We start from the raw sequence: 12390 nt of genomic DNA on the forward strand, positions 1-12390 counted from the left end.
AAGAATGGGAGAAAATGACACCTGGTGAATACAAACACTGCTCAGACGGTAGTCATAGGTGTCAGAACAGGACATTTTATAAACGGCGTATTCAAATATTTTCAATGATATAATTTTCATGAATTAATCAAACTTTCTTTTTACGCACTCACTGACCATTTTTGTTACTGCTGAAGATGAACGACCACTTGTAAAGCATGTACTGCATTAAATGTTATGCTAACACAATAAAACATACTTTTACTATTTTTTGCTATTTCAAATTAAGACGATGCAAACGTTTGCACTGGACTGTGGTTCAATAACCACCGGAACATTGCAGTAAACTACTAGTGGAGCTACGAGAACAGCGATCACCCAGTTTATCCTAATGAGAAATCATTTAAAATTCTTCACCCTGACATCATAAGGCAGTTAAGCAAAACCCGCTGGACATGAGTTCTTGTAGGCACTGTAAAAAAAAATAAAAATAACAGTCACTCTACACCAGCTTCTTTAACTTTAATAGAGTTGAGACGATTTTAAAAAGAAAATACAATTCCGATTTTCATTAACACAAATATCAAAAACTGTCAAGATAGAAAAGACAACATATCTTAAAGTCTCAAAGCTTTTGCGCTGTTGGGTTTAATAATAAAAGACCTGATGTACAACCTGCAACGGAACGCAATAAAAATATAGTGTCTGTTGTATTATAGATCATCCTGTAAACTCAAAGCTTACATTCTGCTAGATGTATGGATCCAGTACAGTAAAACAGGGCGGCACAAATCGTCCAGACATTTAAATAGAACTGACAATTCATCACACAGCAGTACTGGGGCAAACTAACAATTCTCTTAGTCACAATACACGTATTACTAAAATTAATGAACATTCGTGCATGGTTAAAATAGTATGTACACATTTGTTAATTATCAACGCGAGCTGTTAAGAAACAAAAGCAAATGGACACATTGGAGTGTTGGGCTTGTCTGAGCTACACTAAGGGTTTGTTCTCCAGCTTTGATGTTGTTACAGTGTTGAGAAACAAAGCTGGGCGTCCTCTGCCAAATTAACGCAGCGGGAAACATGAGCAGCTTCCATTATTGCTGGGGCCACACAGTCACCAACATCAACTCTGGAGTGTTGAGACAACATAATGGTTTAAGAGCTGAGAACTGAGTAACCGTCGTCGGTCCGTACAGTCATCTGATGGGTGTGTGGATGTGCTGACACTGTGAAGCCCTTTAGGTTTTGCTGGTGAAGATGAGCAACGTTGCTTCCCTCCAACCACTTTCACCCAACTACAGTAATTAGAAACTTGGTTAAAACTAAAATTGTGTTTAATGAAAAAAGAAAAAAAAAAGATACACATGCAAAGGAGTAAAATGCTATTGTGGTTCTGATTTTCTGGCCATTAATGGCCTCAAAATCAGTGTTTGCTGTTAAAAGTCTACTGCACTAAAACACTGGCAATCTAGGAACCACAGCTTTCCTGAGAATCAAAGCCTAGTGCCTTCATTTGAATATAAATTGAAAGAATTCGGAAAGGAATCAAATACATACTGTACCAAAAATGGCTTACTTTGATCCTTAAAATGGCTTGGCCAAAATACTTAAAACAATGCACATTGGAAGAGTTAAAAGACAGGACATCACATATCAAAGACGGAACAGTTGACTAATGACGTGTAAACTGGAGGAGTAGTGGGCTGATGTCCTCAGTGTTTGAAGTAGCAAACTCGGCCATCGCCCCTTCAAAGGTCTTTTACACACCTTTGAACTGAATCAAAAGTCATAAGCCAGGAACAATTTAAAAAAAGCCAACGAGCTGTTTATTGTGGGTCTATGGGATTTAGGTTACAGTTTGATAGCGAGAACAAAAGACAAATAATGCTGTAATTTATCTGCTGCTTTAGTTTAACTGTTTGACAGTAGACTATTGACATATTGACAGTCTAACAATATAATCAGCTACCATGCTTCTAGCCAAGAAGCCAAGGATTCTTTCAATCAATCATTACTACTTTATCTTTAATGTCTCATACAAACTATGCGAAAAACAAATATATACAATTTGTAATAATAAAAAAAAAAAAAAAAAAAAAAAAATGATGAGAAATAAAATCACAGCACAGATAAAACACACAACTCTGGGGGGGAGGGGGGAGAAAAACAAAAACACCATCTGCCAGGCTGGAAAATGTTTCTGGTTCCTGATATTACAAATATGTTATTTTTAAAAGCACGTCATTTAAAAGTGTTGAAAAGGATAATGAAATATACAACAAAGGGGAAAAAAAAGCAGTTACTGAATAAGACTAAACCCCACGTAAATGTGTATATAGATATATATAAACCTTCAGTTACACTCAGGCTGCCTTGTCTCCTTTGATGTGGAATGTTGTTGCTCCATATCATTCAGTCTCGGTTGTTGGTTGGTGGGTTTTAGATTATTAAAAGTGGGTTGTAGGAAAAGGAAAAAACAAACAGCAAGGAGGCAGGATGTTTCGTGGCAAGTGGTGGCTCTTGGGTGTCAGCCACCAGTCCATTAGAACAAGTGTCTTAGTAATATCCAGGTTGATACTGCTGGCTCCACGGTTTCTGGTTCCAGAACTGCACAAGACACAAACGGTAGTAAGTTTATATAGTGTACGTCACCTTTGTACTGACCATGTTCTTTACCAAAGAGAGAAAAAACAAAAACATTTATACCAATTTCAACAAACTATGACTTTGGAATAGAACTTAATGTTAGTTTCTATACAATATTGGTTGCTGTTGTGTTTTTAGCCTGTTTTAGTGTAGTTACAGACAAAGGCTTTAAGTTTTTCCCTTGTTCATGCAGGTTTCAAAAGGAAACGCAGAATTCACAACAATAACCTGATTGTGATATGATGAGACAGTAGTCTGTTTTTTTTTTGTGGAAAACATTTTGCTCTAGTGGTATATATTTTCTGCTTTATTCCCTACAAGTGTGCTTTTCATAGAAGCACTTGTGACAGTGTGCTGATTTAGGCCCTTCTCCCCCCTGCAGAAACACTGACCCCTTGCTGCCAGCTCTGGTTGAAAGCTTGAGCCTTGTCCATGCCGTTCCTGTTGCCAAAGTTGCCACTGTTCCTGTTGTTAGCAAAGCTGCCATTCTTGTTGCCAAAGTTGCCACGGTTACCACCTCTCTGCTGAAACTTTAGGGAGAGACACCGATTACAGCAACAGATGGGCGGATGTTAACTGGCATGATTTACAAACCTTATGATTAAACCCACCTGGTTGGGATGTCCCCTGTTTCCACCACGATTCATATTGGAGCCACCTCCTCTGTTCATGTTCCCTCTGTTCATTGGGCCACCTCTGTTCATGGGCCCCCCTCTGGGTCCCATGTTACCCCTCATTGGTCCACCTCTGGGGGATCCACCAAGGCTGGGAATGGGGCCACCGCCACGGTTGAAGTTTCCACGGTTGGGGAATCCTCTGAAGGCAGGGGGAGGTAGGAAGCCACGAGGCGGACGATTAAAGCCTCCACGAGGGCCAGGAGCTGCAGACAAAATGTAATTGGCATTAAAAATAAAATAAGGGGTGGGAGGAGCACACAACAAGAACACACATTTTCTAATAACCTACCTCCCCTAAAGTTGCCTCTGTTCTGGAAGCCTCCCCGGCCGCCGCCTCGCTGTCCAGGTCCACTGCCACGGCCAAAATGATTCTTGGCCCCACGGCCACCACCGCGCAGGCCACCGCCTCTCTTTGGTGTTGTGCTTCCCTGATTCGGCTTCTTCTCAGCAGGAAGTGCGGTTTTGCTTTCCTCCTTGTATTGTTCCAGCAGCTTGGCAGCCTCCTCCTTCTGCAGCTCAGCATAAATGACCTCGTTGAAGCTTTCACCATCCTCAGGCAGAGAGTAGAAGCCTACAGTAGAAGTCAACAAGCAGAATGTGAGCGGGCAGGCAAACGATGGAACCCAATCTGCCATTAACAGTTCAGTTTTCAGTAAAAAGGTTCACTCTGCATTTGATGGGTTTTAAGTCCCAAAATACTTTACCTTTCATTTTGAGGACAGCGTGCTCAGGTACTTCTTTACCATCGCTCTCAACCTTTTTCTGGACTCTTTGCTTGTAGTCACCATCACAGGGACAGACCACCACGGCCTTACGCTGGAAGCCTGCAAACAAACACATCTTCCTCTTCTGGCCCGGGGCAGACAGGTTTGTCTGCAGAGAACAAAGACACAATTCGTTATACTGCTATTTATGATGTGATTTTTCAACCATATCTGTATATTGTCAAAATGCAGTGAGTCCTCACAAAAACGCTTACATGATCAAGGATGTAGTTTCTTTTCTTGCGGGCAGCAATCTCAATGAACTTTCCCAAGAAGAGCGGTGCTCGCTGGGAAATGGCAGTCAGTTTTGTGATGTCCTTTGACTGGCGTTTCAGGCTGTTAATCTAAGTAATGAGATAAGGTGAAATGTTAAAAAACAAAACTAGCAGGATAGAAACTGCAGAACATGGTAACCTTGGTAAGGCAACACGGTACTGACCATCATCTTGTCCACTATGGTGTCACTGCCCAAGATATAGTATTTTCCTGGGTTCTCCTGTACATGGTTCTTTACCCACGTAGTCTTCCCTGAGCCTGGCAGACCCACCATCACTATGATCTGTGTGACATGAAAAGTTAAGAATGCACGATGATCAAAGTGTCACATTCGTAATAAATGTTTAACTAACTAAAACCTTACCTCACAGTCTGCCTTTGTCTGTGGCCCCTTAAGCCCCCGGACTCTCTCATTGACAGGTATCTGTTGCAGGAAGGTGTATCCTTCTGGTTGAGGGAAATATGGAGTTTCCATCTGCCCAAAGTTAAACTCCACAGCACAGTTGTGGCAGATGACATGGGGGAAAAGGGCCTGGCCATTCAAAGTCTCCTTGTTAAACCGAAAAGCTTCAGTCAGCTCCCCACCATTCTTTGAGAATGACAGCACCACCTCATCACCTTCGAAGTCCTAAGTAAATAAAACAGGGAGAGGAAGGAAAAAAAAAAAGTGAGGGAAATGTGAATGCTCAAACATTAAAGACAGGGCTGAGGAAATCAGCATGTGAACAACTGCAATTAATGTGGTAAAAATAAAGCCGGGAAAATAAATGCAGACCAAAACATTTCTATATCAATAAGACCACTGTGGCGAACCCATGCCCTTTGAGGCCAGCAGCTCTGATGAGTTTCCAATTATCCCTGCCCTACCCAAAAACAAACAAAAAAGACCAGATGTGCAGTGACATTTGGCGACATCTAGAGGCTACAATGCAACACAAGCCTCATTTCACACATGGCCTGGAATTCTGACATTCTTCTGACTTGCTCCTGACATTAACTGGACTTTATCCTTCGAGCCCACTAGTACAATGTTGGTATTTTGTGCATGACCCGAATTGTCGTGACGATTTAAACTGAGCGTATGGGCTTCATTGTATTTTTCAGCCATGGGTGTAAAAGGCTGAAGGCCGGTGGCACTGCTGCCCCTGCTTCTGAACACAACTGATCCAGGCAATCAGCAGTGGGTAATGCAGGGATAGTTTGGGCTGTGGTCCTCAAGGAGCATGGGTTTTACCTCCCTACTGCAGAGAATACTTCCTTTATTGTAATTCTGGTTTGCAATAATCATTTTCTTACAATGAGGCAGCAGATGACATCATTCTCCTCATAGGTTTCCCCAAAGTCCTCTGTCACACAGTTTGTGGTCTTCTTTCCTTTTCCAGAGTAGGCGTAAGAATACTCTTCCTCACCTATATAGTAAGGTATTACATTAATTAATACATCTTGTGGTTGATTATAACTACGATATTTCCCACACACACTGGGTCTATCAGACCAGGCACCATTACTATGATGCAACCAGAGATTAGCCATTTTATTTTAATGACATGCTGATAATCCACTAGAGGGAGTTCATCTGACAGACTGCCTTTCATTAACATGAGTACCATTTCTTATTTGACTGTATGCATTTGCTTGACAGTGTGTTTTTTTTTTTTATTTGAGTCCAAGTACTCTACAGCACTTGGAGCCCTGTACTATTCAGCTTGTATGATTTAACAATTTGTAACACTTGATGGAGGATAGAAGTAATTATTATAAATAATGTCTTTATCCACCATGTGTCACAACCAAGTAGATCATGACAAATGACTAAATCACGACAAATGAAATGTTGCTACGAGAAAACTAGAAAGTCCCTGTTGGCTACAAACCCTTTATTCCAGGGACATTGGAAGGTTAGGAGGACACATCTAACAGCATATATTATTAGAGGGGTAAATTTGAAAAGAGACAAACCCAGGAGCAATGTGCCAGTAGCCAGGGACCAGCCAACCTGCACATCATGAATCTCCATATTCTTGCTGGAAATGTGCTTCACGGGAATTTTCTCTGTAATCTGTTGACACAAGGCAAAAAAACAAAAAAAACAAAACCTTGAATAGGATCCAGTGTTTGAATTGATATTACCATTTAGCCAGAGTTTGTAAGGGCTGTATGAAAATGCGAGTTATATTTCTTCAATGTGGGAATACCTTCATCTCAAAGCAAGCTTTGCCACTGTTCACACCGTAGGTTGCCTTGCCTCCGGACCACAGATAAGCAAAACTTTCCATCGTGAGAGACGAGGCACTGTACCGGTCTCGTGACACCTTAAAGTGCAGGTCGCAGTTGTCTGGAGCACAAACATGGCAAAAACTCATCTGTCTGTTTCCATGTATAAAAGCTTTTGACAGATTAGCAGACATTCAAGTTAACGCTACATGAATACCAGCTACATTAGGAAAACTTACAGGTATCAAGGCAAACTTTTGTATCATCAAACTCTTCGTCTTCCTCCTCCAGGGGTGGCACAGGTGACTTAAATGAAGCCCTGAAAATAGACACCAACCAGTCAGTCAGAGGATTCACGCATCAATGCAGCTGCTTGGAACATATAGTTGCCTTGGCTACCACTTCCTCAAAAATATGTGCGGAGAAAAGTGGAAAGACAAACCAGAGGAAACAATACAAACCAGTAAACAGGTGAAGCGAGTGTCCAAAATTTTTGGAAAGTCAGCTGTATTGTGGGCCTTGGCAGACAACACTTACCTTGCAGTATCCAGCGAAATCTAAAATGTGACAGATACACAGAAATAAACGACCCCCGCTTGCCTTAGCATGCAGGGGTAACCACTGTAAACAGTAAAAATCTAAGTACATCTCTCGACTTTTAGAGTATGTTTATATTCTGTGATTTCTGTGGAGTCAGTTACAGCAGTGGTGGGTGAGTTATATTTAACCCGTGTGGACCGCTATGTAAAAAGGTCAGGGGGTTTTCACTGTTCTCGGCTTGAAATGAGCTCTGTATATTTAGAGCTACAGCAACTTACCAACTCTGTAGCTTGAGATAAGGTACCACAATATCTAATGGACAGTTCAAATAACTAGGCAAAGTCTTTTAAATATAGACATTTTAATTACACCTAACAATTGTTTACTTGAAGGAACGATCCAAGCCCAGTAGAGCATTTAAGTAAGGAGAAAGACTTGGGGTTCACTGTCCCATCCTCATCTTCAGCAGTTCTCAACGTCCCTCCAAGTCCACAGACATCTGTCACTATATGGCCCCCATTGAACCTTAAGCGCTGTACAAATGGCTGCTACAGGCAAAGATTTAAGGTAGCTCTGGAAAACATGCTGAGAGGATATGGGCAGTCAGTCCATCAATGGGCACATACTGGCTACTGCTCTGTTGGCCTGTCACTGCCCAGTGGACGCTGTCTCACATAGGGTAGAATAAGAGCTTTGTTGGGGGTGGGTGAGGGGTTGTGTAACAAGGAAAAGTTGAGATTTAATAATACACCCTTGCAAAAAAAAAAGAAAAAAAAAAAAAGAAAGAAAAAAGTAAAAGGAAAAAAAAAAAGCCTATCCTGTTTCAATAATCATGGTGCCCAGAACATCTGAAGAATGTTCCCATAAGCTTAGACTGCAGTTCCATTCCCTGCCTGTTGATCATTAGGGTGTAAACAGGGCAATGAAAACAAAACACTGACCAAGAAGTAGGTACATGTATCCACACTCACACTCCTCCACACACACCATGCATAATGTCACCTGCAAAGGGGAAAAAGCAAGTCTTGCTTATATAAACACATCCTCACTGTCATACCATGATTACACACAAAAGACATGATACATGAGACATAAATATCATTTGACATCATACAACCAGTGAAAGAAAAGACAAAAAAAAAAAAACAAACCAAAAAAATAAATAAAAATAAAACGGAAAAAAGCAGACCATTGCGAGGCAAAACGATGGACCGTCAATAGCAAGCTCCTCCTCGTTGACGTTCAATACTGTATCCTGGTGTGCTACCCTGCAGCATTGCACCCCCCCCCCCCCCAAAACCTTTCACCTCTACCCCCACCCACCCACCCTCTATTCAAAAAGGACACATCTGCTACTTTCCTGTGTTGCTTGTTTGAGCAGCCTTGATTCACCTTGAGGACACAACAGGCTTTCCAAAACAATACTGGGCATGAGGAACAGATGTTAAAATTCATAGAGACTTGATAGATGCACTTCTGGTACAGAATGCAGTCCAGTAAATACACAATATGAGTGGGCAGTGTAAAAAGGTAAATGGTAAGGCTTTTAGGTTGTCAGGGATAACCCTCAAAACATGTGTAAATAAGGTTGTAAATAGTATATACTTTAAGAAGAGGTTCTCCCTCTCACTATTTATGTGTGCATCGGCACTTAAAGCCAATACAAGTAAACAAAGCTATGGATGGCGCTTCAGGGATGCTGAAGGCCATATTTGCTCTGTCCCATCCTTACCAGCTGTATTTGTTCTCTTCAATAAATTCAAAGTAGCCCCTTCCATGTTCCTCCCGGCGTCTCTTAACACCCTTCTTATTCTTCTGATCAGCATTCGTGTCTTTGTCCGCATCTCCTTTGAAAATAGAACAAAGATATAGAATGAGGTGCTCCTTTTTGTGTGAGAAAGAGGTCGGACTGGCAGTGGGAGTCTGGCCCACAAAGCCCGTTGATTAGAGAAAGTGTCGACCATAAGAATATTAAGTTAAGAGGCAACACCTCAGTACACTTACACAATACAATCATACTGCATAAATTGTAACAGCTCTAATGACCAGATGGCAATTACAATGTAAGCTGGTCCAAAGGAAAAATTTTTACAGTGTTTGCTGGGGCTGGTAAAATAAGTCTCTGCAAAGTAAAAGGGACACTCACCCCGCAATAAAGGGCTTATGTTGTACAGGTACATTTAGAAGTGTGGCTCATTATGAGGACAACTCTGTTGTGTGGGACAATGAATCATGCAAGGAAATTGGGGGGAAACCCTAATTAAACCCATTCTAACCCTGCATAACTCAAGCGGCTACTCGTTGTAGATCCACATTTTCCGGTGATGCAGCAAGCAAGACCCTTCCCAAACCATCCATGGACAAACTAACTGCGTGCTAACGTTAAAAACAACCTGATACACCGTCCGCCTTTGCCGTGGCCAGTTCAGGTGTTCCCTTATATACACAGATGTCAAGAACAGCCCCGAATCAAAATAAGGGAAGGAATTCAAACTCTTTTGATTGTAATTTCCCCTTCGGTAACGTTATCGCTCTCGTGTCCATTTTGAGCTACGGGTCACAAACATGGGGACACGACGCTCTACCAATCGTAGCAAAACATTTGAAATGTTGAAATATTTCGTTCTCCTGCGAGGCCACTTGTAGATATAGGTTTGGATTTTGATTTGCTGCACAACGTTGTTTCCATCCTGCTTTAGTTCGTACCAGAAGCATAAGGGAACCCCTGAACTAACTACATCGTCGGCAAGCTAAGTAGCTACAGCTAGCGTTACACCAAACAAAGAAAAGGACATTAGCTGACAAGCTAAAATGCTAACCAAGCGAAAGGAAAAGGGAACCTAAGCGTAACTAACGTTAATAGCCAACTTCTCGCATACAAATTACTAATGGTCGCTAAGAAACTTCAATTATAAAAGGGTACAGTATTAAAGCTGAGATTTGACCTCTATACTATCGTTAATTAACGTCACAAGAAGATTATCGTCGGCTAACCACGATGGCGACCGATGCTAACATAGCTACACGGCTAACGATTTCCGTTTGTGGCTAACGCTGACTAGCCTTGTGAGGTCAAGCTAGCTAGCTCAACATTGGGTGCTAGGGTAGCGCATTCAAATGTAAGCATTTCCAGCCGGCCCCTCCCGCGGTAACATAATGCTAATGTAGCCAAAATCGACATCCAGCCACAGTCCATCCAAACAATCACATTGTTCATAATCAGTTCGATCGACTCACCCTCAGCGGCCTGGTCCCCGGGCTCACCATCATCTGCGTCGGTCTTCTCGATGTCGTCCACATCTGCCTTGAGCATGGGATCCATCTCATCCTCTTCGTCGCCATCATCCTCCCCCTCACCCATCTCTTCGTCGTCGGCAGCGACATCTTCGTCGGCCCCATTCTGCGGCTCTTCTTGCTCCTCGTTGTCCTCCATGGTTTCCTCCATGGGGCCCTCGCCTTCTTCTTCCTCCCCCATACCCTCCTGGTCGGCGGCCTGGTCAAGACCCTCGTCCGCCACAGGCTCTTGATCGAGCGAGGGCTCTCCGGCTAGGGCCTCTTCCTCCAGCGCGGCCTGCAGGCGGTCCATCAACTCGGCCTTCAGCCCCTTGTCCGAAAGATTACGCTTTTTGAGCTCGTCCTTCAGCTCGTTGACTTTCAGCTTTTTTACATTAATTGAACTCATTTTGGATCGTCGGCAAAATATTCAATAAATTCACAAATACGACGATAAATTACCAGATGCCCTTTGTTAATTGTTGCAATATTAGCTCTGTGCCAAATGGCACCCGCTGTTCCACCAATCTTTCACCGGTAAAACACTGTGCTGCGGTGAAGGGGAGGAGGCTGTCAGGGTCTACCGTAACTACTCAAAGAGCAGCGCAGAGTGGTTTTATAGTTCGCCCACCATCTGTCGCCGTCTCAATAACAAAACAACCCCCAACAAAGCTTTTTTTTTTGTGGACAAGTGGGAAGAAAATTCAGGAGAACGCACCGAAAGTCACTTTCCCTGTATGTGTTTGCAAAATTCACACACATTTTTACAAGTAGAGCGACCAAAGCGAGACAAATCTTTGAGCATATTGTATTAAAAGTTACATCAAGTGTTTCTACCTGTGTTGAATCTTTACCATTTTACTCACCAGAACTTTATCGTTTTTAAGAATTTCTTGTACAATAAGATGAAAAATATTTCAAGCATATTAAATAAACATTTTTTAAAGTACTTGTTTTTTTAGTAAATATGTTTGTATGTTGTATTTATAATTAAGATATAAAGTATATATTAGAAAAAAAATATTTCTTTTAAAAAACATGTTTTTAATTTAATATGCTTGCTATTACATTTATAGAAAGTGTTTCAATATGTGCTACCAGACACACTTTAGTATTTGTACTTACGTGGAAGAAGGATAAGTTATTGCATATTATAACAAACAATAACTTTTACCCTAACAACAGGCTAACTATTTCTATACATCCATAAAAAGTTCCACTACTGTAAAGCAACTAAGAACATTTACATTTACAAGTTTTTTACTCAGGCATTTCCCGCTTCACTTCAGTTTTTCCATTTTCTGCTACTTCTCACAATGAATTCATAAAATATATGCAGATGCAACACAGTACATAAATACATACTGTAGATATTTTTCAGATTAAGATTAATAATACAACAAAAATACAGCATAATAATACGACTTGATTGCCCCCATTTTACAACTCACAAGCTACCTAAGTAGCTAATAAAGTAATCAAAACAGTATAAGCTCATTACATAAGCTACATTGTAGTAACAACGTCAAGATGAAGAACATGCATAGTTATTATTATCATTATTAGTAGTAACCTGTTATTACCCATCGAATGAAACAGCTTGACCCATAAAAGAATAATTATTGGTATATCTTTTCCTGTGCAGCAACCGTTTTGGGCATTTAAAGAAAATCCGTCTCTGTGTATGTACCTTTTTTTTATTGTATTCTATTGGTAATGCCAGGGTAAATATAGGGTGAATTCATCAATAATAATATCCCCAGATTTAGATTTGCATATTTGTGGATCTATCACAGACTTCCTGACTTCACGTCCACTCAGACATGTTTATCTGCCACTGCAGATTGTCATTACAAACGAGGACCTGTTGTGTAGAGAAACTGTTTATGTTTTGAAAGGGAGAAAAAAATCAAATGAAAACCATATTAACAAGCGCATTTCCCTTTCACCCCTTGTGTGCAGATTAGCTCATTACCGCCTCCCCGAGGAGCTTGTAATAAACGAACAAG

General features: G+C 41.3%; 1 protein-coding gene across 1 annotated transcript; it reads right to left on the reverse strand.

The window, feature by feature from the left end:
* Window positions 1-486: 486 nt before the first annotated feature.
* On the reverse strand, window positions 487-10935 carry hnrnpub (heterogeneous nuclear ribonucleoprotein Ub). The gene is made up of 14 exons (XM_067481685.1): window positions 10346-10935; window positions 8841-8955; window positions 6808-6887; window positions 6550-6689; window positions 6314-6413; window positions 5651-5763; window positions 4719-4982; window positions 4518-4637; window positions 4294-4422; window positions 4019-4187; window positions 3604-3885; window positions 3249-3517; window positions 3030-3167; window positions 487-2598 (listed from the first exon to the last, which is right to left on the reverse strand). The coding sequence occupies exons 1-14, from the start codon at window positions 10788-10790 to the stop codon at window positions 2548-2550; spliced, it is 2415 nt and encodes an 804-aa protein (XP_067337786.1). The 5' UTR covers window positions 10791-10935; the 3' UTR covers window positions 487-2547.
* Between the last annotated feature and the right edge of the window lie 1455 nt (window positions 10936-12390).

The sequence above is a fragment of the Channa argus genome, chromosome 17 (genome assembly GCF_033026475.1).
Source record: "Channa argus isolate prfri chromosome 17, Channa argus male v1.0, whole genome shotgun sequence".
NCBI classification, from domain to species: Eukaryota; Metazoa; Chordata; class Actinopteri; order Anabantiformes; family Channidae; genus Channa; species Channa argus.